Source organism: Urocitellus parryii, chromosome 15 (genome assembly GCF_045843805.1).
Source record: "Urocitellus parryii isolate mUroPar1 chromosome 15, mUroPar1.hap1, whole genome shotgun sequence".
Taxonomy (NCBI): domain Eukaryota; kingdom Metazoa; phylum Chordata; class Mammalia; order Rodentia; family Sciuridae; genus Urocitellus; species Urocitellus parryii.
In genome coordinates, this window is record NC_135545.1 from 49,358,466 (window position 1) to 49,383,081 (window position 24,616).

Consider the following 24,616-nt stretch of genomic DNA (forward strand, 5'->3'; position numbering starts at 1 on the left):
CAATGTGTGGTCTCTGATGAAGCCCTGTACCCTATTTTCCGTGTGTTTTCTAACTGAATTAAAGCTGGTTTTGTTTTTCTTTACTTTTTTAAAAAATTTTCTACATTTGGAAACCTGATTTACATGGTTTACATGTTTCTTTTGCATATACCTTCTCATGTTTTTTTTTAATGTGTCTTTCTACCTTTCCTCCATATGTTCTACAAGTTTCCATGTTTCTACAAGTCTTTATATTTTTACAAACATTCATGTTTCTTTCATATGTACTTCAAACATTTTGTAATTTTTTTTCCTTCACCTTTTTAAGGTAGCTTTTAAGAATCCTAGGTTCTTAATCTCAATGTAGTTAAATTGATGAATCTTTCGATGTATGATGAGGAATTTTTACTTCTTGTATAAATAAACCCTTCGTACCTTAAGACGTTTTATAACCATAATTTCTGTGATGTTCTCCTTTTCTGTTTCCAGCTCCTGATCTTGAAGTTTTTTTTTTTTTCTTTCCTTACTGAACTTACTAGACTGTTAATAGAATACCTAGGAGCTGTGGGCATATAGATTCTAGATGCTAGTTTTTGATATGTCTGTCAGTTGGTTGTGTCTATTGACTCCAGGAAAACTGTCAGTACTGTACTAACCAGAGTGTGGCATTTTCCCCCCTGGCAGATGACTGTGATGATCCTCTCGTGTCTGCCTTGCCTCAGGTGGCCTTCAGCAGTTCTTCTGAGCTCTCCAGCAGTCATGGTCCTGGATTTGCAAGGCTAAATCGAAGAGATGGTAAGCCTGCCCCTTTCCTCCACATAATTTTTCATTTTCTTTTCATCAGATCATCCTAAGTGATCTTTGTATAAAAGAAGTGAATTTTTAAATAAGACAGTGGTGAAAGCTCATGAGATGTACATGACATCTAGCTTCCATTCCGGATTGGCAAACTGTCATGTACATCCTACTTGGAACATCTGGTATCATCATTTCCACATTCCAGAGAATTTAGCGCCTTTAATCTGGCAAGTTGATTATATATCTTATGAAATAAAATGTCCCACAACAATATGCAATCACTTTGGATTACAGTAGTGATTAAAACTCTATTCGCTTTCCATTTTCAGTTTAACAAAGAAGTTTGCAAGAAGTAATTTTAAAAGATCATTGTTTAAAAATAATAATCCCTCGGTTGATTTAATTCTCAATGTGGTTGACATGATTTTCTGAGCTGTTGAGGAATAGGAACTTCATAAGGCTTTCATGCTCCTCTAGGAATACTTAGTTCATATTGTTTACTATCTCTTAGGTAGGTTGGGTTTGATGGCTTGAATATGTTTAAAGCAAAGGGAAGATAATTAAATGCCACTTGCTGTGGAAATGAGAAAGAATTTCAAAACACTGTGTACTTAGAGACAGAGCGTCACTGTGATCACTTTTCATAAGGTACTCGGGTAAAAATCATCTGCATAGAAGGTGGAGGGAAAGAGGCTTGGCGATACCAATATGGAAAACATTCTTAACAAACATAAAGAATAGACACCGACATCATGTATTATCAAAACCATACTTCACTCATGCAATATCCCTTTCTCTCTTGCTCTTATCATTTAGACACTGGGTTAGGCAGATTCTTTTGTTGCTATGACCAGAAAGAATTTTTTTCCAAATGTTTTCTCTCTGTGTGCATGCGTGTGTGTGTGTGTGTGTGTGTGTGTGTGTGTGTGTGTGTGTCTGCATGCTGTGAGTACTGCATGCATTAACGTTGAATGTGCAATTTACGGAAGCAATTTTTATTGAGGGATCATAGTTGAAAGCTGGTTTTGTGAGTATGTTAGTCAGCTTTTGGTTGCTGTGGCCAAAATACCTCACAAGAACAACTCAGAGGAGAAAAAGTTTACTTTAGTTCACGGTTTCAGAGGTTCAGTCCATGGTCAGCCAACTCTATAGCTCTGGGCCCAATGAGGGGCAGACTGTCAGGGTGGAAGGGTGGAGAGAAGAGAAGCCGTTGTGTTTATAGCATCCAGGAAGCAAAGAGAGAGAGGAGCCAGGGGAAAATTACAGTTCCTAAGGGCATGCCTCCCAGGTCCTACTTTTTCCAGCCACACCCAGTCTGCCTACAGGCCTCCCAGTATTCCATTCAAATTATGAATCTGTCAAGTGGATGAATCTACTACTTAGGTTATAGTTCTCCGAGTCTGATCATTTTACCTCTGAACATTCCTTCACTGTCTCACATATGAACTTTCGAGGGGGACACGTAATATCCAAACCATAACACCATTCCTTTTAAGTTTACTCCTTGATGTTATTATTTGTGCCTATTGTTTAATGTTTGAGCACCTTGAACTTTGGACATAACAAATAGATTTTGTGTAGGCCTTTGATTTGCCATCTGGAGATATCTATGTCTGTCTGTCTATCTAGATCTACCTATCATAGATATATAGATATATCTCTCTATATGCAGATATATAGGTATCATATAAAGTTCTAATTACAATATAGATATCCATACAATACCTTAACATGATCTTAAGGTCAAGTTTATTTAAAATTTTTCTCATATTATTTGAGATAGCCACTTATGTGTGCTTCTGAGCATAAAGATATCAATGCAGGGTTAAAAATTGAGATCTTGGGCTGGGGCTGTAGCTCAGTGGCAGAGTGTGTGCGTAGCATGTGCCAGGAACTGGGTTTAATCCTAAACAAATAAAATAAAGGCATTCTGTCTGTACCTAACTACAAAAAAAAAAAAAGTTAAAAAAAGCAGAGATCTTTGTAGGAAGAAAAGAAGGAAATTTGGAGGCACTTGAATGTTTTGTGTAAATGTTTTGTCGGTTCCTTTTAAGTGCCTTGTCACTGGGGACAGTCTCTTTCCATTTGCTGTCTGGAGCCCCTGACTGGCCAGGCACCCTGTGGAGGGCCATTTTGGATCCTGCAGCCATGCCCCCCACAGGCTTACTGTCCCCACAACATGCTTCTGAGAATCAGGTGTCCATCCTGGGCGCCTTTCTAAAGTAGAGTTTGACATTTACCACCTCTTCCTTTTAGTCATAAGAGCTTCCACAGAATGTGTCCCACTGAGAAAAAGACAAAATTTAATTTATCTATGTATCTTTATTTCATTTGTTGAGGTCCAATAAATCACAAAAATATATTTTATTAATTGGATCCAATCATTTTTTTTATTAATTTATATACTCATCAGGACTCTCCATCAGTGGGACTCATTTTCATTCTTAATTTGTTTCTATGGCTCTTGCTGAAACACAATATCAAACTTCATGAATCTCATTTGCATGTTAATGAAACTGAAAAACAAAACAGGATCATTTTAATTATCTTTTGCTGGTTGTCAACCTACTTGATTACATTTTTCCTTTTTATTTAGTTTTTCTTTTTTTCCCCTATTAATTACATGAAGTGTTCATAAAGGAATGCCAGATTTTGAGTGATTTATTAAAGCCTATCTATTCCTTCTAGTATTGAAACATTCCTCATAGTGTTTAAATTAGCCTGGGAAGGGTGTCTACCCAACTCTGCGAGTCATGTATAAATAAATGAAATCAGCAAATCCAGGTCCCAGTATCCCGGATACATAGAGTGACTCTTTTTTTTTCCTGAGGGATCAGGACATTTGGCAAAGAATGGCCAGACAGGAAATGAGAAACAACCCATTTATTTTCTAGCTGTGGATCAGTGCCACCCTGGGTTACCCTGAGAAAATGATTCAGGTTTCGGTAATGATGGAAGGGGAATAGGAGAGGATTCTCTTAGACATTATGATTCCATTTCTGTCAGTGGGGAGGAAGTAAAACTTACCTAAAAAAATATAATGATATAATTTTTCCACATGAGTGCTATTGTGGGTTCAATTGTGTCCTCTAAAGGATACATTGAAGTCCTAAACCTGATACCTTTAAAAGTGATTGCTCCTGGACATTTGGTCTTATGAGATATGATCAAGTTAAGATGAGGTTGTGTTGGACTAGGGTGGTTCCTAAGACCAATGACTGGCATCTTTATAGGGAGAATGAGATTTGAAGATACACAAAGAGAAAAAGGGTATCTGAAGATGCCAGTGGAAACTATAGCCATGCAGCTACAAACCAAAACATATCAAGGATAGCCAGCTACCACCAGAAGCTAGAAAGAGGCCAGACAGGATTTGCCTCTAAAGCCCATAGAGGGAGGACGGCCCTGCTGACTAGCACCTGGGTTTCAACATCTTTGGCCTTCAGAACTGTGCACAGAGTCCATCTCTGTTCTAAGCTGCCTCGTTCCTGATACTTTGTTATGGCTGCCCTAGGAGATAGAAGTCCAGAGGACAGTTAAACTTAAATCATTTTCAAAAACAAATGATGTACTTCCTTTGCCCTGGGAAAATGCATATCAATTTGAACTTGAAAGATTTCATGGCTCAGAGGAGTATAATCCAAAATTAACTGTAAACAACACAAACAAAAACCAATCACTGCTAATACTCGAGAAATAATGGAGTCAAATCTCTCTCTCTCTGCATTTATGTAATAGTTCTTCCTAATCCAAGGCTTTGTTTTCTGAAGTTTCACTGAGCCATGATAAGTGTGTGGGCTTTTTGTCACTGTGACAAAATACCTGAGAAAAACTTAAAAAAAGAGAAAGATTTATTTTGGCTCATGGTTCTAATCCATGATCACCTGACTGTGTTACTTTGGGCCTTTGCAAAGCAGAACATCAGGACAGGGAGTGTGTGGTGAAGCACAGCTGCTCACCACATGGTTGCCAGAGAGCAGAGAGAGAGAGGAAGGGGCTGGGACAGGATGTAGCCCCCAAGGGCATGGCCCTAAGGACCTAGTCCCTTTAGGTAGGTTCCACCGCCTACAGATTCCATTACCTTCCAATAGTCTATTTAGTTATGACTCCATCAAGAGATTAATCCATTGATAAAGTTAGAACCTCCATGATCCTGTCACTTCCCAAAGCCCCATCTCTGCACTGGAGAACACAAGAGAGCCTCTGAGGGAAATTCCAGATTGAAACCATGACAAAGAAAATATTAAGTGAAAAAATCCAGAAGTAAATGATTCATAAGTTTTAAATTGCGTGCCATTCTGAGTAGTATGATGAAATCTCACATCATCTTGCTCTGTCCTACCTGGGACGTGAGTCATCCCTTTGTCCAGTGTATCCCACACTGTATATAGCACCTGCTTCTTAGTCATATCGTCACTCTCTTGCCAATCAGATTGATTGTCATGCACTGCTTATGCTCAGGCAACCCTTATGCTACCTCACCGAGCCCGTGTTAGTCACATCATGTCATCTTATCACATAGGCATAGTATCATCCCACATCATCACAAAAGGAAGAAGGGTGAGTACTATATAATAAGGTACTTTTGAGACAGATAAAATATAAGGAGATCACACTCATGAAACTTTTATTCTAGTACATTGCTATAATTATTTTATGTTATTGCTAGTTTTTGTTGCTAATCTCTTTCTATGCCAATTTATAAATTAAACTTTGTCACAAAGCACATGTATATAGAGTTTAAAACAGTGTATGTAGGGTTTGGTGCTCTCGGTAGTTTCAGGCATCCACAGGATAGGTAGGGACTACGGTATAATTCTCAATTGTTGGAGTTACAGTGTTTGAATTATAGTGAGCAACTCAAAGTTAAGCATTCTTTCACTTTTACTATTATCAATTAGAGGTCAAACAGCTTCCAGTGTACTATTTGATAGTCCATGTGTGTCTTAGGACAGAATATTTTAGGAAGCCACATTTTGTAGAAATGTTCTACTGTTCCTAATGTTATAAAATAATCTAAATGAAATGATTTTCTTGTACTTGGAACCTTGGAAATAGGTTACTATGAACTGATAGAATATTTCCTATTGCTAAAAAATGAAATATTTTCCTTTTATCTATTTTTTAACCACAAGTGAGTCCTTCTGCTTAAGCTCTGTTTCCCTCATACTATAGAATTTGCTGTTAAAATCAAGTATCTGTCCTAAGAGAAATTAGCTCACTTGGTTAATTGACAGAGATAATGCCCATTCTTGGATATACCTCTAAAAGTAGTTATTATGACTTTTTTTGTATAATTGTCTGGTGATTCCTTCTTTCCTAAATCATCATGCTTGGTTATATACAACTATTATGCTTAGATGAAGATCCCAAAGTAAATTTCCAAAGTATGTGCTATGCATATTGGCACTAGGATATCAGAGACAGAAAGAATAGGTGCTAACCTGTGTGGCAAATGTTTCCTATTGTTGAATAAATCACAGAAAATGCTTTATAATTATTTTATTCTAAAAATAATAATATTAACATATTTAATAATGGTTTTATTCAGTTTTTTTTCAGTATTGTAGTCAGTGATTTGCAACCAAAATACCTGACAGGAACAATTCTAGAGGAGGAAAAGTTTATGTGACATTCACAGTTTCAAAAGTCTCAGTCCATAGACAACTGGCTCCATTGCTCTGGGCCCAAGGTGTGGCAGAACATCATGGCCGAAGAATGATGGAGGATCTGGACATGGCACCAGGAAGTGGCGGGGGAGGAGAGAGAGAGAGAGAGAGAGAGAGAGAGAGAGAGAGAGACAGACAGACAGACACACACAGACACAGACTGACTCACCAGGAAAAATATATATACTCCAAAAGCATGCCCCAATGACCTACCTCCTCCAGCCACACCCTACCTGCCTACAGTTACCACCATTTAATCCCTATCAGGGGATTAATGCATTGATTAGGTCAACTTTCATAACTCAATCATTTCACCTCTGAACTTTCCTACATTTTCTCTCACACATGAGCTTTTGTGAGCTGCCTCCTATCTAAGCCATAACAATAACCAATACTTTTTTATGAGAAAAAGAATAAATAATAACTTTGTATCAGATTTAAAAGTCTCAAGTGGGGTTAAGGGGAGTCTTGGCACAAGTAGGTGTGGGTCTAGAATGTGCCTGAGAGGTCCCTGGGACCACAGATGCTGCCAGTGAACTTCACCAGTCAGGTTTGCTGCACTGGGGTGGCCTGTGCTTGGACAGTTTGTTGGGGGAACAAAGATGTCTGCAGTTTATTTGCTTCTATACTGATTGTTTCCCCATCATGCCCAGAATCTGAAGTGCTGAGAAAGCCCTTGGCAGTCAATAGCTACTGGAATCACAAGGATCCCATGCCTTCCTCCTGGCCCATGCTATTGCACATGACTTCTTAATGGCTCTGCCTAATTTTCTGTTTCATGTCCTAATTTATGGTATGGATGGCCCTCCTTTAAGTCCACAGGTGTGCAGCTCTTAACAACGATACAGGAACATCTAAAGCCAATGAAGTCCCTGAATAGTTAGGCCCCCAAGTCACCTTCAAGCTTCCCGCACACACTTGAACTTCAGCTCCTCCACACTGCTTCTCTCTTTTGGGCTTTTTTCTGTAGATAACAAAAGTTTAGGTGAAGAACAACTATTTAAGTATTAGACCTATCTGGGAACAAGTCACTATACTTGTGCTCAAATCACTACTACCTCTTACTTAAGGATGGGCAAGAAATTTTATTTTTTATTTATTTATTTATTTTTAAGTTTTTTATTTGTTCTTTTTACTTCTACATGACACTAGAGTGTATCTTGACATATCATACATACATGGAGTATAACTTCCCTTATAACTTTTAATTTTGTGGTTGTACACGATGTAAAGTTCCATAGTACATGTATCGATACATGAACATAAGAAAGTTAGGCCCACTTCATTTACTGTCTTTCACATTCCCATCCCCCTTCTTCTCCAGCTCCCCTGTTTAATCCAGTGAACCTCTTCTCCTTCCTCCCCGCACCTATTGTGAGTTAGCATCTGCACGTCAGAAGGAATGATAGGCATGATATTTTAGAATCTTTAATTTCTTATTGGAAAAACAGGGTTAATAGTGCAATGGTATTAATGAGATGGCACTGGCCTTTTTGAACATTATGGCGGTGCTGTGGTGTGGCCACCTGAATTTTAAAAATAAAGTCGTAAGTGAATGTTAACCAGCTTCAAGGTGTATCCCGCTAATTAACTCCATTTTTGCAAATCTCACAAGACCAAATACATACACTGATGTAGACAAAAGAATTCCAAGGAATTCAAATTTCCATACAAGTCTTTGAGAAAAAGTCAATCAAATACTGATTTATCATAAAATGAAGCAGAGTCAAAGAACTATATGTTCATTACTCGATTAAAATAAAGATGAAAACATTCTCATTTATGTTGAGTCAAAGTTGGTAAACTAGAGTAATCTGATGGTCTAATTTAAAAAAATATATATATATTTTGCCTATCAAAATTGGCTTATGAATTTAAATAAAAAACAACCTTACTAAGAGATTACTATTTTGACAAAAGTTTGGAAAATGAAGTTCCAGATCAATTTTATGGTCAGTGGTGTGTCACTTGTGTTTATAGATCATATATTGTAGGCTGGCCTTGAGAAGGTGAAATGAAAATGAGGGGAGATTTATGTCTTTTATTTCTCTATATTCCTACATCCTCTATTCATTAAAGCAGAGGAGAGTTGGCTGCCAGTTCTAAGATTAATATAGAATCACTTCTATTTTTGTATCGACTCATTTGATTTAGCACCAGGGATGACCGTCCCGCTGACCATGTGTTTCCTCTTTATTTCAGATGTTCTGTCTTCTGTGTCCCCTTTCCTAAGGACAAGCTCCACCTTCACCTCTTCTTTCTTGTCATCTTGGTGTCCCCGGCCTTATCCCTTATTGTCCTTGTCTGCCCGGTGGCACACTTTTTCCAGCTCTAAATCAATAGGATGTCATCTGAGTGAATGTGTCAAGTCACCCCTCCTAAGTCATTCATGGTGATAACAACTGCTGGTTTTGCAAATCAAGGAAACGAGATTTTCATACCAAACTGTGGGAGGCCTTGGGGAAATGACATTGCCTTTCTTCCTTTTTTCCTTTCCTATAAAATTATGAGGTGGAATTTGAGTATCTCTAAATTCTAAGATAATGTGCTCTTTTAAAATGCAATGTTCTGTGGGCAGTGTATCTATCTTTTCTTTCTCACTCATCTCACTGTGGAAATCTTCAAGGCATGTGAGAGAAATGGGTGGCCATTCAGGAAGAAAGTAAGGGAAGTTTCTAAAAGCAGATTGTTTTTCTAGGTCCCTCGGAGAATGTTCCTGGCCTAGGAAATGTATTCAACTTTCATAAGATAAAAGAATTCAGTGATAAATATGATCCTCCTAAAACTGATAAAATGCTTTGAACTTGGTCAAGTGAAATATACGCATGAAACTAAAAGCTATCATGAACACATAACTTATATTCTTTTAGTATATATCTAATATTTTACCCAGGGGTCAATTTGACATGTAGGTGCAATGAATCAACAGAGTGAAGTAATCAAGTGGTTCCCCACCACATGACTGGTGAACCCATGGACTGGTGTTTTCCCAGAACAACAGGAGACAATGAGGAGGTGAAAGTGATTTGGTAGGACACAGTTTCAGGAGAAGACAGCCGCGGAGGAAAGAGGGAAAGGAAGGAGAAGAAGCCAGAAAATTTCAGGCAAAGTCCCAGGAATAACCTTATCCCTCAGGAAACTGTAGATAATAAGTTTTACCTAAGACTTTGTCCCACCTCAAGGCACCTGGTATTAAGAATGATGAGTTTAGAAAAGTTAATGTAAGCTCAGCCTTCCATAATAAAATACCATAGACAGGTTGGTTGAACAATAGGTATTTCCCCGCCATGATTTCTTAGGCTGGGAAATTTAAGATCAAAGTGGCAGCAGATATGGCATCTGATGAAGGCCTCTTCCTTCCTTCCTGATTCCTGATGGCCGCCTTCTTGGTTCGTACTCACATGGCCTTTCCTGGGTACATGTGCATGGAGAGAGTGCTAGCTCTGTTTGCTGCTTCTCAAAAGAACACTAACACCCCCATGGGTGTCCCAACTCAGGACCTCATCAAACCCAGTCTCGTCCCAAAGACTCCAACTCCAAATACCATCAGAATTCCAACACTGAATTCTGTGGGCACCCAAGCATCCAGCCCATATTACTCAGATGCATTTCTAGAAACTCGTAAACCAATCAGAAAGGAATAACTGCATGTAGAGTCTGAGAGAAACCAAGACAGCCTTCATGGGCAGAGATCCTGTGTAGAAAGGAAGTACCATGGAGTGGGACTGACATTTCCTATACCAAATACCAGAACTTCAAAATATATACAGAAAAATGAACAGAAATCATAGCGTAACTAGATATTGTAAATAAAAATGCAAAATAGTAGGTTCATTGTTAAGGGCCTTCTCTGTATCTCAATCATTAAATAGCCAAGAAAAAAAAATCGGTGGAAATATAGAAGAGTTCAGTGGCAAAATTAATGAATTTGACAAAATGGGTAAATATATAACTTATAAAATGTCTAGTGTATCTTCAGCAACTGCTGTATACACATCCATATCAAATGTACCTAGAATAATTACCATTTATGCTGAGCCATAAAAAGGGTTGTAGCAAATCTCAAAGGATTGAAATCATATGGAGTAAGTGCCCCTCTACAGTAGAATTAAGCTAGAAATCATTAATTAAAAAATACTTAAAATCCAAAAAGGTATGGAATTTAATTAACATACTCCTCAACAGGAAATCTCAATGGAAATCAGAAAACATTTTATCTCAATTATAGCAAAATAATATAAATCAAAACAGTGAGGTGCAGCTTAGACAAAAACCAAGTCTTAATTTCAAACAATCTGAGACAAAGAGGCTAAATATGAGCGTTATTCAAGTAGCCATCTTAAGAAATCAGAGAAAAAAAACCCCAAAAGATTTAACCAAAAGAAATAAAGAGGGAAAAAGTTTTGAATTAATGAAACAGAAAACATATAATTAATCAGACCAAAGTATTACAAAAGAGGATATTTTAACAAACTTCCTAAGAATTGTGAAAATCTAAGTGAATTCTAAGAATTATTTGAGAAACACAGCCTACAAAGTTGTACTCAAGAAATAAAAAATGAATGTCCCTGTGTTTCTAAAAGATAATTAAAACGTTTCAACAAAGAAAACTCGAGGCTAACAAGGCTTCAAATGGGAATTCTTCCAAATGCATTTCAGGAGGATGTGACTCTAATCTCACACATTCTCTCTCTGAGAAGAACAACAACAACAAGTCAAAAGACGCCTCACTCATTCTGTGAGGCCAGCATAACCTTGAGACCAAACTCTGTCAAGGACAAACAAGAAAGGAAAATTAAAAGCCACTCTCTCTCTCATGAATATAAATGCAAAATACTCTCAACAAAATATTAGCATACAAGTGTGGAGGGACTTAGACTTAGCTCAGAATGAGAATGTCCCTGTGGGCTGGAATGTACATGTGCTCTGAAAGCTTGGTGGGTTGTATTACCAAAGAAACAGTGAGAGCAGGGACTTTGGCTTTCTTGTCTGATATCACTGTGTGTCTATGGGGAGCATCCGTCTCAGCAAGTGAGGGGCACATGGAACACAAGGATGGGGCAAGCTAGCAGTAACAAACCAAGAACAAAACCAAACAAAACCAAAAAAAAAAAAAAAACCATTGTGTTTCCTTATTCACTCATATCATGTTAAAGATGTGCTGTTGTGTATCAGACTCTTCTAGTGTGACAGTTACAGCTCTCAGCCCCACCTCTTTCTCCAGTCCATGTTGCAATGGCCAAGTGCAGCCTCCTGCAGGTGTCTTACCTTGGGATGGAGCACTTCCCTGTGGTTTGCTGGCCTCTGGCTTTCTGATGCTGAGCAAGTCTACCTCTGGGGATCCACTGGGCTCATAAATTCTGGTGGTGAAGGATGAAGATATTGCCTGCCTGTGAGACTGCGACCAATAAGGATGAGGAGAGATAGGCGAAGGCTCCCCATTTTTTCCTTAGGATGGAAAGGTGAGATGCACTTCATGGGCCTGTTCTCAAGTGCCAGTGAGATTGCTCACCAGGAGCCTGGAGCTTGATCTAAGACAAGAGCACAGCTTTGTTTGGGCCTTTCCCCTTGTTCCATCCCCTCCATGCCTGCCCCTGGGATCACTTCTTCCTTGTAGAAACTTTGCCTCCAACTCCCACTTTCAATGCACACAGGGACTTTCTTCCAAATAGCAGATGGTGAGAAGAACTTCCCAGTGGAGAAACCTGGCAGTCGCCAGCTCATCCAGGTGATCAATGTGAAGATCATCAGTGTTAAAGCTCTATGGATAATAGGTACCCTGGATGTGATGGGATGAAAATCCCACTTTACCTTGGTGGTCTTCCTCTCAAAAGTCTATGTGAAAAATGACACACATCCCCGAAGTGAAGAGCATCCCACCTGCTCTGTCATCCTCAGAGCTGTCAAGGTTATCAAGAGACAAGGAAGTCTGAAAGCTGTCATAACCGAGATGAGCCTAAGCAGACCGGGTGACAAACACGATTACCTTAATGGGATCCTAGAGCAGCAACAAGACATTTCGGTTAAAAACTAAGGACATTCAAATAAAGCATAGATTTATTTGTATTTTATTTGCATTCAAATAAAGGTACAAAAGTGTGTCAATGTTGATTCATTATTTGTGACAAATATACTCACATAAGACTTTAATTATAGAGGAATCTGGTGTGGGGCATACCAGAACTCTGTAATAGTCTTGCAAATATTTTGTAATTCTAAAACTATTTGTGTGTGTGTGTGTGTGTGTGTGTGTGTGTGTGTTGCTAGGGATTGAATCCATGGCCTTGTGCAGGCAAGGCAAGCACTCTACCAACTGAGCTATATTCCTAGCCCTCTTAAACTATTTTAAAATTAAAAAAAAATTTAAAATGTACACTCACACTTTGGCATTATCAACATGGAGTGTAAAGTGGACTTGGACAATATACTAGGAAAATGAGTGCATATGGCAAAAACCCATTTAAGACAGCTCTCTGAAGGGTGCCTTGCATATGTCATTTCATGAGAAAAGGCATAGAAAAATCGCATGATTTTATGAGGACTTTCCTTTGTTCCTCCTCCAGCAGGACTTTAAATCAAAGATTTTCTCCCTCAGCGGGAATTTGGTTATTGGCCTTAATGTCTAGTAATCTATTTAGAAAGCTAGCTTTAAACCAAATTTAAGTGAGTTGAAGATTTTTTTTTGTTATTTTCTGCCATCTTCTTATTTAATCTCTTTTAAAAAGTTATCATGTAATTAATATTAACAATCGAAAATAAAAAGGAGAATGTCCTTGGCTTTATAAGATTGTTTCTACAACTGGAATATAAAACACAACCAACTTTAATAGACTATGTAGAAACATATGGGTGTATTAAGATGAAAACACAATAAGGTCAGAGATTCCATACCCCAAAGAGAATGCTTAGATTCCCAAAGCCCCATCATTGACTTTGGCTTTGTGCATTGGTCGTTTGCCAGAGTCTCAGAAGAAGGCCTGGGCAGACACTTCCCACATCTGTGCCCTGGGAGAACACGTTTAACAGTCTCATTTCTTGTATTTTTCATGGCCTGCTGGAATTTTCCAGTTGCCTGTGAGACCTGTTTGGAAAACACACACATACACAGAGAACTTATCAATTTAAGTTAAATTCATCACCTCCAACCAGCTTCTTTTTGTAATTATATTTTCCTTTTCTGTTCCTGGTGGTTTTCTCAGTCATCATGGCTTAAAACCCTTACACATCACCTTTTATTTCTCCTTTGATCCCTTCTCCTGGGAAAGATGACAAATTCTGTGTATCTATGGCTAACAACTTCTCTCTTTCATACTCCTGTTTCCATTGATATTATCCTAACATAGTTCTGTGATTTCCAATCAAGATTATTTTAGTAGACCCGTAACTGGTCATGTAGTTCGGGGCTTTCTTCAATACAAATAGATTTTAAAGCCCAGTGATAACTTGTGTGCCTGCTTAAGATTTTGACTCCACCTATATTGCCTATATGGGCCTTTCCAAATGTGCTTCCCAGAATCTTGCAAATGTTCTGCAGTGGTTGGTAATTTAAAGGAAAAAGGAATAAAAAATTAAAAAGCTTTCAAAACTTAAGCTGCAAGATAGTTTACTACCATTTATTAACAGTATAGTTTCTCTTACTAACCCATCCCTGCCTAATTTGCACACTATTCCTTATTATTTATTAGATTTGCTCTGTACCTGTTAGTACTGTACAACATTCATTCTATGATTAGTACAATTACATAAAGAGCTCATTGATGCAGAAAAGCATAAATGAAATAAAAATGGAAGGAGTAAAATTCAGAACAGTGGCATAAATATAAGAAATGACCATAATTCTAGAGCAGATAAAAACTAAAATATATGAGATGCAATATGAGAATATTTGAATGTGATGATTTTGCACTACCATTTAAATAAGGAAAGTACTGGATCTATCTGTAAAGATTATACTTTCTTAGATGAATGATTCACCTTTAAACTTTTAAAAAATTAAGTTGAAATTAATATACCACAAATAACCATATACCAATAAAGTGTACAATTTAATGGCATTTAGTCTAATCACAGTGTTGAAAAATCAATACAATTATTAGATTCCAAAATGCATTTAAAATATTTTTAATTGATTTTTTGGTGGTGATTTACCATTTTTATTCCATTCTTGTTTGTTTTCTCTGTGTTCCAAAAGCATTCTTCCCCCTTTCTGTTTTCTCTGGGAATTACAATTAATCTCTTGAACTTATAATGATCTAATTTGAATTAACCTTCCTTTCTTCATTGTTACACACTACACCATTACCCAGTGCTCTCTCTTCTTTTATGGATGGCTTTTATATATTTTTATGCATATAAGACCTAAAAATAGATTTATAAGTATTTTTTTATGTATTTATCTTTCAAATCAGGTAAGGAATAAACAGGAGTTACAATCCCCCAATACAATAATTCTTTCATTTACCTGCCTTACCAGTGTTCTTTATATTTCCACGTGACTTTGCAGTTCCTGTCTAGTGTTCTTTCTTTCCCACATGCAAGACTCCATTTTTTACTGGACAGATCTGTTAGTGACAAAGCCCCTCGGATTTCCCTGGGAATGTCATCATTTCTTCTTCATTAGAAAAGCAGAGTTTGGCCAACTATAGAATTCTTGGTTGAATTCTGTTCCTTTTCATAATTGTCATTTCTTCACTACTATTCTTCATTCCTTGAGACCTGAGTGCCTATTTTTGTTTAACTTTTGTTTCCTTTAGCTCTCTGAACATATTTAAGAGTTGACTTACAGTCCTTTCTAGTAGTCCCATGCCTTTGCCTCCTCAGAGACAGTTTCTGTTTTTTTCCTGTGAATGGGCTGCACTTTCTTCTTTATGTGCATTGTATTTTTTTTTGGTTGAAAGCTAGACATTTTGAATATTATAATGTTGTAGCTCTAGAAATGAGATGATTCTTTCCCCTACGAAGAGTTTGCTTTTGTTGTTTGGGTTGTAACTGCTTGTTTTGGGGGTGGCTGTTTATTACTTTTTAAAAGACTGTTCTTTGTCAAGTAGAGTCTCTAAGGCCCACATTCTTTCAGCTTATGACCAGTTCATATATTGACAGATATTTCCTTAAATATCTGGGGAAATATAACAAAACCAAACCAAACAAAATCTTCTCTCAGCCTTTGTCCACTGGCTCTGGGATGAGGACTCCTTAGCCAGGCTCTAGGAAACTCTCTTATCTGTCACTCTCTGCTCACAGACAATCCTCCAAATTTTGTTCACTCTTAATCCCCCAAATTATGTCTCCTGAAAGAATAGAATAGACCTGCCAAAGCTTTCAACTCTTTTTCATTAAACGTCTTGTGGTACAATTGAATTTTTTCTGGATAAAGCACAAAATAGTATCTTTAATGTAAATGTTATGAATTTTTTTTTCCATAACAGAGAAGAATAAAACTACATATGCATCAAAATTGCCCTCTTTTAGCAAAAACACCTCTCATTGTTAATGTTATGCTTGGGGAAGAAAGTAGAATATGTATGCTGTTTGCAAAATTTTTCTATCAAAAGACACTGTCAACAACCATCATTTTTAGTGGCTCTATACAGGGAGGAGTAAATATTATAAGTAAATGTTAGAAGACTTCTGTTTTAGTCAGTGTAAGAACTACTTTGCTTTCTGAGTTTCACTCCTGCTCCTGCCTACACGAGAGCAAAACACACAACTCTGCATCCTGGGTGCCCTTGACGACCTGTACTTTGCAGAAGATACTTGCTTATATGCTGGGGCCTCTGGTTCGCCATGTTGTTGATTGGAAAGTCTGTGGACCTGGATGGAGGCAGTGCTTCGGGGACACCAGCGGCTTCATTCACAGAGGTCAGTCCCTCGAGTGTCTCTATGGCACAGCCTTGTCAAACTGAGCCCCAGGGGAGCATGGTGTTGGGTGAGTTCTTTTCATTATATTGAAAGAGGTCAGTGGTTTCTGCTTTTTGGTATGAAAGTTGCTGGTTGACTTTGGAGAAGGTGAACACACAAATTCCTATGGCGAAGGATGAGATAAACTCATTTTTAATGACAATAGTGATACCCTTCGAGGCTATTTCTACACGTGGGATGGTGTGGGGAGGCGAAATGGACTCCATCTCCCTGTTTGTCCTTTTTCTTTTCCTGGCTCAGACAGGCATGAGTCATCCAGTGCTGCAGGGATCCCTGCGAAGCTTGGGAACAAGGTGGAGTTGAAACCCTTAAAGTCTAAAATATAAAAGACTTGAAAAGGTATGAGGCTGAAGGAGTTCCTTCTCTCCCTCTTCTATTGAGAGGAAGAGACAAGAGTTTGGAATGGCAGGAGGAGGGTTAGACATGAGCAAGTGAATAGGAAGAACCATTTGTCCTGAAACCCTGTCCTCAAACTAAGTTCATCATAGGAGGTTTTGTGTAGGTATCTGGATGTGAGTGATGTGCTCAGAGTGGGTGCTGAAAGTGGAAGACTACCTGCCCCAAGAGGAGTCATGAAATCACCCTATTGCTGAAATGTACAGTGTCCTGTGGGAATAACCCACATCAGCCCCAGATGGCATTTGAGGAGAACCACGAGCGACCGTGGCACCAAGAGTGAATGTAGGTGGTGGTAGCCTGGAGCAGAGGTTGTGGGCAAGGGCTCATACCTAGGGTGGACATGAGACACTGGGACACCCCAATGGGGCCCATCCTCACCAACCTGCAACAAATCCACACAGGGCTTGGTCATTGGAATCATTTCCAGTTCAGGCATCACATGAAGTGGGACCCCATCCACTGTCCCCCCAGTAACTCTAGGGTTGATGGGAATGGAGATAAATCCCTGGGGGCATTTTGAAGTTGAAGGTGAAAGAAATATGATCCTTAATTGACTGAGTAAATCCATGAACTGGGATGAGTTCCTCTGAAATGATTAGATTGATTTTTCTACATGAGACAGAATAAGAAGAGATAGAAAATGAGATGGTTAGAAAAAATGCACTTTTCACACTTGAGGCTGTAACAGAGAATTTCATAACTGCAATATGATTTTAGATGCTTTGCATAAGTAGCTTATCTCAGAGATATGGTCAGTCACCTGCTGGCTTAGGAGAGCCTGTTGTGAGGATTTCCTCCCAACTCAGCTGTGCCAAGTTGGTAGCTTGAAATCTGCCTGGAAGGAGAGTTTACACCACAGGAATTGACAAATGCTGCAAAGCAGGACTTTCCCCCCCAACAGAACAAGTTATTAAGCACTTACCAGCATACCACTGACCTGAATTTATCACTCCTGAGCCAAAATATGATGATGCTGGGGAAAATATGTTAAGATTTCTTCTAAAAATTGGACAGTGATGTGAAGATCTGAAGAGTATGACCTCTTCCCAGTATTTGATTGTTTAGTGCTTCAAAAATACTATAAATATGTCATTGTGTGACAATGTGATATGATAAAACACATCTAAGCTCTTTAGCATAGATTAAATAACTTGTTTTCAGACTATACCCAGCAAGTAGGTGTTGTAAGAATTTATATCCCAAGGGGAAACATTCAGCTTTTGGGTGGACATGCTGCTTTATTTAATGTTTGTTTGTTTTTATGCTTAAAAGAGGACAGTTCTCCACCCAATATATCTCTTTTATCAAAGTATCCAGAAATCTCTGTGAGAGCAACAGAATCTTCTTTCTCAGTGACCTATAAATACGAATGAAAACTTTTCATTTTGTACATATCAAGGGTGAGGAGAGACACCACTTGTTTTGGAAGCCACCCACATTGAGTAGACTCTCTACCGTCGAGTTGGCAATGGCTTGGCAAGAGGCTGTGGATTCTCTCTTCTTGTGAAATCATGCATAATAATCACAAATATTATTATCTTAAAACATCATGTCTTCTGTACTTTTAAACTTGTGATGGTCTTTCTTTTTTATTAGTTTACCTACAATGGTGGCCCACAAGTTTCTTGGATATTAGAAGTTTGAGAGTTGGGCATCCTTAGTTTTGGATGAAAGACTTTCTACAATCTGGCTCCACTTTCCTCTCTTGCTTACTGATCACTGACTTCTGCCTTCCTGTTCTACTCCCCTCGGTCCAATCCCTGCCGTTCTGAGAAATGTGCCTCCCGTGGGTTTGCCCTTCTGCCACATCTCCGCATGGAAGGCCCTAGTCCTTCATTTTGACCTCTCAGAATCCAACTCTAGAACCTCAGTGAAATGTGTCTGCTCCCCTCATCACTCAGCCAGCGGGGCTCTCCAGATCCTAACTTCTCGGTGCTTCATCCCTTTCAGTTCCATGGAGTAGCATGGATCACCTGCTGATGGGCCATCTTGTTCTTCCATGGAGGATAAACCCCCTCCAGGCAGAAGCCACATCATGTGTGAGGAAGAGTAGGCTCTGAAGCTCACTCTGTGACTGTTCATGAGTGACTTTATATCCCTCGGCCCTAGTGTCTTCATGGCTGAAGTGTGAAACATAATAGTCTCCATCACATAGGCCCACTGCAAGAATTCAATGAGTTGGGACGCAAAGCACTTAGTCTGTTGTAGAATACATAAAATGATTTCTGTGTATAGCCAGCAAATCCAGAATCATGTCTAGAATTTCTTTTGATTATGTGTGTGCTGGTGGATTTTGATCACCTTGTGGGTCAGGTTGGTATTGGTGAATAGAATAGTAGTGATAACTCCTTGGATACAGTGTTTTTTGTTTGTTTGTTTGTTTGTTTGACATCAAAGGGTGTGTTCTAGTTCTGAAAACCATAATCAGTCTATGTGACGAGGAAGATAAATTCAATATCCTGTGCTGTGATGGGTGGCATTTGGGATCTTAAAAAGGTGGTCTTGTATAGCTTTCTGATATCTTGTGTTGCACAGAGTTTACTGAAATTTCATCATTATTTTTTCAAGAATTAGAAATACCCCAAACATCATAGCCATTCCACCTATTCTATATACCACATCTGATTTCTGTTTCCTTTGCATTTTTTAAAGGCATGAGGGTAGTTTGTAAATAGTGCTTGCATTATTCAAAAATATAAACTTTAGCCACTTTGTAATCTATGCACAGCCCACATTAATTTAAATTTTAAGATATTTAATTATGTTAAGACACTTCATCGTATCAATATTCAGGAGATATTCATTTATTCATTGGAATTCAAAACACATTTCAGACACTCCAGAAAAAGATTGATGAGAATTAATCAAATATATTTCTTAGGAAGGAAATGACAAAAAGTGGTTTTAAGATCCTTTGAAATGTTGGCTTTGCTCCTTTCAAAGCTCTGTGGCTTTACTTTGTTATAGAGAGGCAAAGCCCTTGTAGCCCTTTGACCTTCTGAGTTCAACTCCGAATCTGTCTAATTTATTTCAATCACTCTGAGTTTGGCCCTATTAGAGCAATTACAGTTCAACTAACGACAAGCCCCACTTTTATGTTTGCCAAAGTTTAAGTAAAGTTGGATTCAAGCAGGACAATGGTATTCAAATACGGGATTTGACTTTTATTCATTTAACAAGCATCAGTAAACCCTATTCTTTCATATTGCAACGTTTTTCTATGTAACAAGTTAGATGATGGGAGAGATGGTATTTGAGCTGCAGTTGAGAGGTGGAGAAAGGAACGGGTGTGATTCAAATGAAATTATGCAGAATGTGAATAGGTTTCATAGGAAAATGCACAGAGGCTCTGAGGTCAGGTTTGAGGTTGGGTCAAATGTTGTGTCAAAAAGGGTGCTTTGGTGACCAGGACCTAATGTGCTTTCACCAAACAGCCCAGCTGACAGTGGTGAGACTGGATTGGTTATTTAAGAGGCACACATTAAAGAGGTCTAGATCATCAGGCAGGTCATCAAGCAGAACCTCCTGTCTTATTCACTCTCGTGGTGTTTGCGCACTAGAATCCCAGGATCAGATTGCTGATTCTGATTAATACAATAACCCCCACAGTATTCTCTCTGTTTGCTATAATTTGACAAAGGAGATCTTCTTCAATGCCAGTTGGCAAGTGCTCATTTCTTAGAATCCTCTGGTGGTTCTAATTTTCCTTCCTTTGGTGTTGGGTATATCCTTTATGGCCCTTAAGATCAGCTTCTGTGGAGCATGCTAACCCCATCTCCCCTTCACGCTAATTCCTGTGACTTTATACTCCAACTATTTTAGACACTCTGGAGTCCCCAGGCAAGCTGTGGTTGCTCTCATTTCCAGAGTTTGTCTCTCCTCTATCTTTGGAAAGCTTGTTATTCTCTCTTCTCCTTTTAAGTAATTCCTGTTAGAGATTTCAGTGTAGATGACAGCTCTTTCTGGAAGTCTTCTCAAAATCATCAGTGTGGGTCACATGCCTCTTTTGCTAATTTGCAACCTTACACCTGTCAACCCACCTACCACAAAACCACTTTTCTTGGGTGAATATGCTGTCTTCTCATTTGAGATGCTGTCTTTCCCTAGTTTATACAACCAGTGACTAGCCAATAAATAATGTGTGTGTTTTTTTTTTTTTGTTCCAAAACTGGGTGTTTGAAGTAATAAAGGCTAAAACTAAGACAGGGATAAATAAAAAGAAAGAGCTACACTGAAAATCACTTTGACTAGATTCTGCAACTTCTCTACAACATTATTAGGTAATAGTTAGAAATGACTTTAAGATTTTTAGTCTGCATGAATGGAAGTTTGGAATTATGTGGCCATCTGGTTTTGACAGGAGGTAAAGTGTCCATTTTTGGAATGTGGAGTTTGAGATATCTATAGAGGAAGTATTCAGTATTTGAAGCATGGATTTCAAAAGAAAATCAGCTAGAAAAAAAAAAAGATTTTGGCCTCATCATCCAAAAACCATTATGGTAGCTGTATTCATTGAGGAATGTGGTTCACTGAGAATGTGAAGGGAAGAGGAGAGTCATGCTCGCTTCATAGCCAAAGTAAAGAAAGGGAGTTCTATGAAGGATGTTGAAAAGAGCTGGTCAGGAGAACTAGGAGGAGAGCCAAGATGCAGCAGTGTTAGACAAAGCTGGAGAAGGAGGGGGCTGCCCTAAGTGACAGCAGTTTTGTTATGACATCTGTCATGATGGATTTCTCGTGGGTCACTGATTGACCTAGATGGATGTTCTAAAGTTACTGATGTCAGCAAAGCAAAAGCAAAGAGCTATTATTGTTCTTTTGCTTTGAAAGCACCATCTCTTAAGAATCATGTAAATCATGAATTTCTTATTGAAACTCTCCTTGTAGATTATCTGAAAATTCCCCTTAAATGCAGCACCCCTATTGTCATATTGTTTCTCCCATTTTTTTTATGAAGAGCATAAAAATGCTAGGAAGATTGCATCAGGAATTGCAAGTAATTTTGCAAAAATGATAGATTAAAAATTTCACAAGGGCAATTATACAACACAATATTCTTCTATTCAGTTATGTATCTGTTGAAGGAAAAATTGGTGCCATTAAATGAAAATATAAAGTTCTTGACATTTATGGTTAACTATTGAGCTTAGCTGACTCAAAATACTACACTCCTATTTCCTAAAGCTACAAATTGCAAATTTCTAAAATTGAAAAAGCAAAGTTCTGGACTCTGAAGGTACATTCCAAACAACAAACTGACCTTTATTTTTTTTTTTAATTCTTGAGTCACTGCGGGTTACAAATTTCCAGAAGACAGATATAATAAAAGTAATAACAACTGCAGTAGAATAATGCATGCTAGTAATTGATTCTCCATTTTGCTTACCAAAAGTATTTGCTTTCTGCAATTATGGTAGCTCTCATCATGAACATGCATTAGCTGCTTCTGCTAGAATACTGTTTTCTTTTTCTTTTTTCTTTCAGTTGCCACATTCTCCTCCATGGTCACAGTGTGTGTGGGAAAACACAGGGGGGTGTGGATGAGATTCATAGTATTGCCTGAAGCAGTTTGAAATTGGCTAGGCAGAAACACAACCTACTTTTTTTTTTTTTTTTGGTCCATCTTTTCTGATCCAGAAAATGTTTGCATTAAGTCTCATTCCCAGCTGGAAGTGCTACTTTATTATGACTCAATGGATCAATATACACTAGGAATCATGAACTATGATAGGTGGCCTGACAATCATGTGAAAGGCCTCATTGGTTTGAGTGGAAATGAGGTTGTTTGGTGAGAATTTATTTTTATCAAAAAGGACAATTTAGAACTTTCCATTGTGCACTACAAATAGAAAGAAGATGGAGATAAACAGAGCAAAATGATGTGTTTCTTCATCTTTTGCTTTGCTGTCTCATCTTTCATATCCTGAAAAACTTGATGATACTCCTGCAAACCACTGGCTAAGCTCCATCTTGGCAAAACCAGGGAAATATTTGCCTCCTTTTTCTGCTACAGTTATTAGATTAGAATTAGAATATTAGGGTTATTAGGCATGTAGTTTGAGAAGATATTTATTTTTTTCAGCTTAGTAGATACAAAAATAAGCCCAACTACAAGTTTATAATCATAGGTAAAAGTCCGTTTAGTAAATAAAGGAAAAGTGCCTGCTTTGGAAAAATAATCCAGTAATGGTTACATTTGCCTCTATTAGTAAATACTCTTCACTATATCAGCATGATAGATCTAAAAATCAACTATGTTGAAACTTGATTTGTTTTATCTAACAAGGTAAAGAAATGACTTTAAACACATGTAATAATTAAAAATACTGAAGTGTGGTAAATTTCTGGCAAAATTCATGGTAACAAAATAATTTTGACATAAGCTTTGAAATATCAAATTTTTCTGTGTGTTTTTTATATAAATTCATAACCCTTGTTTATCATAGACCAGTAGCCAGATGGAGCTGGCTGGAGTGCACGGATGTTAGAGGAAGCAATTCATTGTGTAGCAAAGAGGTCTGCAATCAAAAGCATTTCTAGAATTGAATGTGTGCTCAGGAGGATATGTTACCTTCTGGCTTCAAACTCTAATTTCTATCATTCCACCAGGCTACTGTAGAACATTATCTATATTAAAGTTAATAAATTATATCTAAATAGATTACATACTTGTATATATATGCTTATTTGTGTAGTTTGAACCACAAATTATTTTGATACTCAATAGATGATGAGTGATTCTGCTCTATAGTATGAATGGGACTGTATCAATGTTATACATACAATAAAGCACATTTTGAATTGGATAGATGCATCCATTCTGGTTGACTGCCTATATATATGCATTTGCAAATAGTGTTATTCTTGACAATTTACTTATAGTTTTATAAGATCATAACTTATGGAATGCATAATTGATAGCTCTTAGAATGTTAGGCACCCAAGAAAAAATGCTCATATGGTTACTATGAGTATTTCACAGCACTACCACACTACAATAACTCTTCAAATCTGATATATTGGTTGGTATGATTTTCTCTGGCCAGTTCCACACCCCTGAGTCTGAGGTTAGGTCAATAGCTGGAGTGTAATATGAAGAATCCTATTTGCGATTTAGTGCAGGGACTACATATCAGAGCCCCTCAAAGCGCTCTGCTCTGCTGGCTAAAATAGCCTGTTTTGCTCATGTCAGTCCCTTTAAGGACAAGCTCAGATTTTCTGACCTTCTACTCCTTTTCAAAATGGCAGTGGTATATGAGGAATTCAGATGATGCTAAGGCATGATTGGGTGGGGGCTCCCCTGGCATATGTTGGTTGTGTTGGTGAGAACCGTGGAATCACAGGTTGGATTCTCAAGCCCCTGATCATTGGTTTCTGCTGAGTGTGGGTGGATAGGTTCCAATGGGTGTTTGTTGATGTGCACGGCCAAGCTTAGTGGCACATGGATCTTTGGGCTGTTCTCTTAGTAAAGGACACCACTTTCTGCTGAATGAGCCCTATGGTACTTCTTGTTGCTCTTCAGATTTCTTTTTGGCTAATGGAGCAGATGCATAGGAACCTTCCCTGTTTCTCCTGCCATGAAGAATCCCACTGCCCAGCTCTGAGCCAGACCCTGCAAGGCAATACTCTTCAGCTGCTTCTCTTAGACTGTGATTGTAGAATGGTTGGGTTGCTGGAGAATATGACTTACTAGGAAGAAAAAGGAATAAAAAACCCCACATTGTTCTACAAAACCCAAATAATGATCTCCCATCAAAGAAAATTTGCATGAGTATCACAATAGGGGTTGAGAGGACCACAATGGAGGAGGGAGACTGAGCTCATTCCTTTGAAACCAGCTCATGGAAGCCCTGGAC

The 24,616-nt window shown here is 38.2% G+C and overlaps 1 protein-coding gene across 6 annotated transcripts in view; it reads left to right on the forward strand.

Annotated features, from left to right (window-relative positions):
* Cntnap4 (contactin associated protein family member 4) overlaps window positions 1-24,616 on the forward strand; it is a 237,479-nt gene that overhangs the window by 34,549 nt on the left and 178,314 nt on the right. For all 6 annotated transcript variants that reach the window (XM_026409135.2, XM_026409139.2, XM_026409141.2 and 3 more), the window contains exon 2: window positions 664-774. In XM_026409135.2, the coding sequence (XP_026264920.1) occupies window positions 664-774 (111 nt within the window). The remainder of the gene's footprint in view (window positions 1-663; window positions 775-24,616) is intronic.